At 40.7% G+C, this 8,125-nt stretch overlaps 1 protein-coding gene across 4 annotated transcripts in view; it reads right to left on the bottom strand.

Annotated features, from left to right (window-relative positions):
• Positions 1 to 2,645: 2,645 nt before the first annotated feature.
• Positions 2,646 to 8,125, bottom strand: part of LOC115129217 (sideroflexin-1-like) — a 29,891-nt gene continuing 24,411 nt past the window's right edge. For 3 of the 4 annotated variants that reach the window (XM_065018354.1, XM_065018357.1, XM_065018356.1), the window contains exons 10-11: positions 6,154 to 6,201; positions 2,646 to 6,008 (exon numbers count right to left, since the gene is read on the bottom strand). In XM_065018354.1, coding sequence (XP_064874426.1) covers positions 5,912 to 6,008; positions 6,154 to 6,201 — 145 coding nt within the window. In that variant the 3' untranslated portion in view covers positions 2,646 to 5,911. Of the gene's footprint in view, positions 6,202 to 8,125 lie in introns of all 4 variants that reach the window. The other variant, XM_065018355.1, reaches the window with a different exon arrangement.

Here is an 8,125-nt window from a genome sequence, read left to right as displayed (position 1 = left end):
TTGCTAGATATTAACGTATGGATGACGTGTGTATGGTTGTGTTGCTAGATATTAACGATGGATGACGTGTAATGTTGTGTTGCTAGATATTAACGTATGGATGACGTGTGTATGGTTGTGTTGCTAGATATTAACGTATGGATGACGTGTGTAATGTTGTGTTGCTAGATATTAACGTATGGATGACGTGTGTATGGTTGTGTTGCTAGATATTAACGTATGGATGACGTGTGTATGGTTGTGTTGCTATATATTAACGTATGGACGACGTGTGTAATGGTGTGTTGCTAGATATTAACGTATGGATGACGTGTGTAATGTTGTGTTGCTAGATATTAACGTATGGATGACGTGTGTAATGTTGTGTTGCTAGATATTAACGTATGGATGATGTGTAATGTTGTGTTGCTAGATATTAACGTATGGATGACGTGTGTATGGTTGTGTTGCTAGATATTAACGTATGGATGACGTGTGTATGGTTGTGTTGCTATATATTAACGTATGGATGACGTGTGTAATGTTGTGTTGCTAGATATTAACGTATGGATGACGTGTGTAATGTTGTGTTGCTAGATATTAACGTATGGATGACGTGTGTAATGTTGTGTTGCTAGATATTAACGTATGGATGACGTGTGTAATGTTGTGTTGCTAGATATTAACGTATGGATGACGTGTGTAATGTTGTGTTGCTAGATATTAACGTATGGATGACGTGTGCAATGTTGTGTTGCTAGATATTAACGTATGGATGACGTGTGTATGGTTGTGTTGCTAGATATTAACGTATGGATGACGTGTGTAATGTTGTGTTGCTAGATATTAACGTATGGATGACGTGCGTATGGTTGCGTTGCTAGATATTAACGTATGGATGACGTGTGTAATGTTGTGTTGCTAGATATTAACGTATGGATGACGTGTGTAATGTTGTGTTGCTAGATATTAACGTATGGATGACGTGTGTAATGTTGTGTTGCTAGATATTAACGTATGGATGACGTGTGTAATGTTGTGTTGCTAGATATTAACGTATGGATGACGTGTGTATGGTTGTGTTGCTAGATATTAACGTATGGATGACGTGTGTAATGTTGTGTTGCTAGATATTAACGTATGGATGACGTGTGTAATGTTGTGTTGCTAGATATTAACGTATGGATGACGTGTGTATGGTTGTGTCGCTAGATATTAACGTATGGATGACGTGTGTAATGTTGTGTTGCTAGATATTAACGTATGGATGACGTGTGTATGGTTGTGTTGCTAGATATTAACGTATGGATGACGTGTGTAATGTTGTGTTGCTAGATATTAACGTATGGATGACGTGTGTATGGTTGCGTTGCTAGATATTAACGTATGGATGACGTGTGTATGGTTGTGTTGCTATATATTAACGTATGGACGACGTGTGTAATGGTGTGTTGCTAGATATTAACGTATGGATGACGTGTGTAATGTTGTGTTGCTAGATATTAATGTATGGATGACGTGTGTAATGTTGTGTTGCTAGATATTAACGTATGGATGATGTGTGTAATGTTGTGTTGCTAGATATTAACGTATGGATGACGTGTGTATGGTTGTGTTGCTAGATATTAACGTATGGATGACGTGTGTATGGTTGTGTTGCTAGATATTAACGTATGGATGACGTGTGTAATGTTGTGTTGTTAGATATTAACGTATGGATGACATGTGTAATGTTGTGTTGCTAGATATTAACGTATGGATGACATGTGTAATGTTGTGTTGCTATATATTAACGTATGGACGACGTGTGTAATGGTGTGTTGCTAGATATTAACGTATGGATGACGTGTGTAATGTTGTGTTGCTAAATATTAACGTATGGGTGACGTGTGTAATGTTGTGTTGCTAGATATTAACGTATGGATGACGTGTGTAATGTTGTGTTGCTAGATATTAACGTATGGATGACGTGTGTAATGTTGTGTTGTTAGATATTAACGTATGGATGACATGTGTATGGTTGTGTTGCTAGATATTAACGATGGATGACGTGTGTAATGTTGTGTTGTAGATATTAACGTTGGATGACATGTAATGTTGATAGATATTAACGTGGATGACATGTAATGTTGTGTTGTTAGATATTAACGTATGGATGACGTGTGTAATGTTGTGTTGCTAGATATTAACGTATGGATGACATGTGTAATGTTGTGTTGCTAGATATTAACGTATGGATGACATGTGTAATGTTGTGTTGTTAGATATTAACGTATGGATGACATGTGTAATGTTGTGTTGTTAGATATTACTGCACTGTTTTTTTATTCATTTAATTGTATTTCATCTTTATTTAACTGGTTGGCCAGTTGAGAACAAGTTCTCATTTACAACTGCAACCTGGCCAAGATAAAGCAAAGCAGTGCGACACAAACACCAACACAGAGTTACACATAAACAAACTTACAGTCAATAACACAATAGAAATAAAGAAAGAGTCTATGTAAGGTGTGTGCAAATGGCGTGAGGAGGTAAGGCAATAAATCGGCCGTAGTAAAAGTGTTGGCGATAGCAAAATGCTTATGTTTCTGCACCTGCGATAAAATCTGCAAATCTGTACGCGACCAATTGTCTTTGTTTTATTAATAAAAAACACAGCACAACCCTTTTGAGATTTTATTTTTTATTTTATTTCATCCAGTTAGGTCTAGACATTACATCCCAAATTTAATCGCAAAAAAACAAAACAATGAACTACTATTAACAGTATTTCATAATACCCTTTCTTAAAAATACCCATTTAATTTATATTACAGTAAACTGTCATGACTTATTCCTTTCCAGTGGATTTGTATCACTTTGGCTAGATTGACATTCAAGCAGATTGATTTGGCAGATAGGTAAATAACAATAAATAGCCTTCAGTATAATATTTGTATTTTGTAATAATTAAGGTTTGTTTGGGCAGGTTCGTTTGGCATTTCTTGGGGTTTAATACATCAAGTTAAAGACTAAGGAAAAGAGACACTCATGTACATTGTCCACTGGTTGAAAAATATTCAGTTATTAGAATCCATTGTGCTTATCTCTCGCTAATTGTTGCTTTTTAAAGTTACATTGAATCTATTTGATTAATGAATGTGCTTAAATAAATGTATAGGACTTTAAGTTTGAAATACTGAGAAATAGAAACGTGCATTGTGTCAGATCAACCATCAATCACAATATTGTGCTTTTTCATCTTGTATTTTCCCAAACATAGCATTCAACGTTTTACATATGAGGAAACACCAAACAACGAACAGATGCTGAGACCGTAGAGAGCAGCACACTAACGTCATTTACACTTGAGCCAACGTGTGCAGCGTTTTAATGTGATCTCGGTGGAACGTCAGAGAAATTGCCTTTAAAAAAATAAAAATAAATTTAAAAAAAGGTGCATTGTCAGTCCAATGCCACTGGCTCTATAACACGGCTTAGATTGAATCACGGCCTAGATCTGCTGACGATACGTTCAACTACTGAAATACACAGAAACATTATCCATCGCTTCCTATCATCTGTAAGAACAACTTCTATAGCAGGATTCTCTCTGAAAAGACATATATAGAACCGTATTAAGTCAATACTGGTAGATATTTTTCCATACTTAAAACATTTAAAAACACCTTACAAAAAAACACATAATGTGATGAACCAAGGACGATACTTTTACCAACCAAACGGAATGTTCACAATAATGATTTAAAAACTTTTTTTCAAAAAATTATATACTTCTATTTTATTTTCGGACAAACTCTGGAATAAACAGCATTGAAACGATCAATTTCTCTATTGTTTCTGTGTATACATCACTTTATTTTTACAAGGTACTGCTATTATCCAGAGTTGGTTTTGTCTGACAGTACTGCCACCAGTAGGCTTTTGCTACGCTGATATGTCTGTAGTCCAGAGTTTAACATCATGTGCATTTGAGTGAATCTTCCAGCAGATCACAAGGTCACTATTCCTTAAATTTCACTGTCATATAGATTTTTTAAATTAGGGATTGACAAATATGCACAAGACTGTGCTTGTGTCGAGCCTGAGAGATGGTTTAGCTAGCCTGAGACAGGAGCACAATAAAACATGTCATCAGCTCTTTGGCACATCGTTCAGCAAGGTCTGTGGGAGCCTCGTGACCGGGGTGCATTCAGGACCGCACGGTTTTGCTCTTTAACGAAGCGATCTGGCACCCCCCCACCCCCCACATATCAAACTGTAGACGGTATTTGTAGAACATAAGATTTTGTCATCGTTTTTGAAACACAGCTGCTGTGGATGCCACCCTGAATGTAGCCCTGAAGTGACTATACAGACAGACTAGTTGACTCGGCCTGAAACACACCTGTAACCAACCATATGCCGCACTATCACACTGATGAGGAGTGGTTTGTTCATGCATGGTTTGGGAAGCAGAATAAATAGTCTGGAATAAACATCAATTATATGACGATATTGCATCAAAAGCACCAGTAATATACGGAACAACGGTCATTGTAAACCATTGTAAGATCTCACATTGTTAGAAGGAGTAAACCCTGGTCATGAAACCAATATAGAGTTCCATCCCAAACGGCACCCTATTATTCCCCACGTAGTGCACTACTTTTGGCACCCTATAATTCCCTACGTAGTGCACTACTTTTGGCACCCTATAATTCCCTACGTAGTGCACTACTTTTGGCACCCTATTATTCCCTACGTAGTGCACTACTTTTGGCCAGAGCATTTGTAGGAATCGGATGCCATTTGGGACGCAGACCTGGCGAAGTTCACTCATTTGGCAAATATGAATTCATTCAAATGAACTGTACGTCATATTGTTATCCTCTGAAATGACACTAATATATTACTAGAGGTTGTGTATTGTTGAGAGGTCTCACAAAACATTGTTGAGATTTGGCAAATACTTGAACTGAATTTTGGAGTATCATAGTTAGATTAAGACTGACTAATACTGATTACTGCTATTGTTACTAATACAGGAATACAGACCCTGTTATTTTTCCTGGTTCTCCACTGAACACAAACAACTGTTTTTAAAATGAAAATGTTTTGGCAGCTAAATACAATTGACACCCCCAAAAAAAAAAAAAAATCTGACTAAAAACTGTGTGGGAATACAAACAAATGTCTATCTTAGAAGCCTCTCCTCTTACTGTACACAGATCCACTATAAACTACCATCATCACAGCTCCACAATGAGAGACAATATATTTCACAACATAACAGCAACAAGGCAAACATCTCAAAAAGACTGAAGGAGACAGAGGGGAGGAGGGAGAGAGAAGATGAAGAAAGAAGACTGAGAGAGGGAGACAGAGGGGAGGAGGGAGAGAGAAGATGAAGAAAGAAGAAGGAGAGAGGGAGACAGAGGGGAGGAGGGAGAGAGAAGATGAAGAAAGAAGAAGGAGAGAGGGAGACAGAGGAGGGAGAGAGAAGATGAAGAAAGAAGACAGAGAGAGGGAGACAGAGGGGAGGAGGGAGAGAGCAGTGAGAAGAGAGAAGACAGAGAGAGGGAGACAGAGGGGAGGAGGGAGAGAGAAGATGAAGAAAGAAGACGGAGAGAGGGAGACAGAGGGGAGGAGGGAGAGAGAAGAGGGAGAGAGCAGTGAGAAGAAGACAGAGAGAGGGAGACAGAAGAAAGAGAGAGGGAGAGAGAAGAAAGAGAGATGAGAGAGAGGGAAGGAGGGAGAGGAGAGAGACGGCATGAGAGAGAGGGGGAGGGAGACGGAGAGGGGAGAGAACCAAGGCAGTCTGTCTGAGGAGCAGAGGACAGAAAAGAGGAGAGGATGAGAAGCAGAAGTGAACTTTGGCACACAGAATGAGGAGGGTTGTGGTGTCTGCTAGTAGAGCTGCTCTGAGGAACGCTACTGTTGGGCTGGACACTCATAGTCCTTTATTGAAGTAGACCCTCTCCACACCGGGGTGGCTCACACGGATCTTCTCCTGAAGCTCTGGCTCCAATCGGCTTACTGACATAGAGCTGGAGGAGAGAGAGGGACAAGAGAGATGGGACAAGAGAGATGCGAGAGCGAGCGATGGCCAGAAAGAAAAGAGAGAGATGGGGAGACAATACAAAGTTATGCACCATTCCTGATCAACACAGCTAGCAATGATAATTCACTCACCTCTTCTGGGGGAATAGTGCACAGCACAGCGGAGTGGCAAACACCAGGCTGAAAGACAAGCAACACACAAGGGTCAGCAACACATAAGGGTCAGCAACACATAAGGGTCAGCAACTCATGCCTTTTGCACACATTGTATATAGACTCCCCTTTTTTTCTACTGTGTTATTGACTTGTTAATTGTTTACTCCATGTGTAACTCTGTGTTGTCTGTTCACACTGCTATGCTTTATCTTGGCCAGGTCGCAGTTGCAAATGAGAACTTGTTCTCAACTAGCCTACCTGGTTAAATAAAGGTGAAATAAAAAAATAAAATAAAAATAAGGGTAGGCAACACATAAGGGTCAGCAACAGGGTCAGCAACACATAAGGGTCAGCAACAGGGTCAGCAACACATAAGGGTCAGCAACACATAAGGGTCAGCAACAGGGTCAGCAACACATAAGGGTCAGCAACAGGGTCAGCAACACATAAGGGTCAGCAACACATAAGGGTCAGCAACACATAAGGGTTAGCAACACATAAGGGTCAGCAACACATAAGGGTCAGCAACACATAAGGGTCATCAACACATAAGAGTCATCAACACATAAGGGTCAGCAAAACATAAGGGTCAGCAACACATAAGGGTCATCAACACATAAGGGTCAGCAACGCATAAGGGTCAGCAACACATAAGGGTCATCAACACATAAGGGTCAGCAACAGGGTCATCAACACATAAGGGTCAGCAACAGGGTCAGCAACACATAAGGGTCAGCAACAGGGTCAGCAACACATAAGGGTTAGCAACGCATAAGGGTCAGCAACACATAAGGGTCAGCAACACATAAGGGTCAGCAACGCATAAGGGTCAGCAACACATAAGGGTCAGCAACACATAAGGGTTAGCAACACATAAGGGTCAGCAACACATAAGGGTCATCAACACATACGAGTCATCAACACATAAGGGTCAGCAACACATAAGGGTCAGCAACACATAAGGGTCATCAACACATAAGGGTCAGCAACACATAAGGGTCAGCAACACATAAGGGTCAGCAACGCATAAGGGTCAGCAACACATAAGGGTCATCAACACATAAGGGTCAGCAACAGGGTCATCAACACATAAGGGTCAGCAACAGGGTCAGCAACACATAAGGGTCAGCAACACATAAGGGTCATCAACACATAAGGGTCAGCAACAGGGTCAGCAACACATAAGGGTCAGCAACACATAAGGGTCATCAACACATAAGGGTCAACAACAGGGTCAGCAACACATAAGGGTTAGCAACGCATAAGGGTCAGCAACACATAAGGGTCATCAACACATAAGGGTCAGCAACAGGGTCAGCAACACATAAGGGTCAGCAACACATAAGGGTCAGCAACACATAAGGGTCAGCAACACATAAGGGTCATCAACACATAAGGGTCAGCAACAGGGTCAGCAACACATAAGGGTTAGCAACGCATAAGGGTCAGCAACACATAAGGGTCAGCAACGCATAAGGGTCAGCACGCATAAGGGTCAGCAACACATAAGGGTCAGCAACACATAAGGGTCATCAACACATACGAGTCATCAACACATAAGGGTCAGCAACACATAAGGGTCATCAACACATAAGGGTCAGCAACAGGGTCAGAGGCACATAAGGGTCAGCAACACATAAGGGTCAGCAACACATAAGGGTCATCAACACATAAGGGTCAGCAACAGGGTCAGCAACACATAAGGGTCAGCAACACATAAGGGTCATCAACACATAAGGGTCAACAACAGGGTCAGCAACACATAAGGGTTAGCAACGCATAAGGGTCAGCAACACATAAGGGTCAGCAACGCATAAGGGTCAGCAACACATAAGGGTCATCAACACATAAGGGTCAGCAACAGGGTCATCAACACATAAGGGTCAGCAACAGGGTCAGCAACACATAAGGGTCAGCAACACATAAGGGTCAGCAACACATAAGGGTC

Source organism: Oncorhynchus nerka, linkage group LG5, assembly GCF_034236695.1.
Source record: "Oncorhynchus nerka isolate Pitt River linkage group LG5, Oner_Uvic_2.0, whole genome shotgun sequence".
NCBI classification, from domain to species: Eukaryota; Metazoa; Chordata; class Actinopteri; order Salmoniformes; family Salmonidae; genus Oncorhynchus; species Oncorhynchus nerka.
The sequence above is the reverse complement of the archived record's forward strand: the minus strand, read 5'-3'. Positions and strand labels throughout refer to the sequence as shown.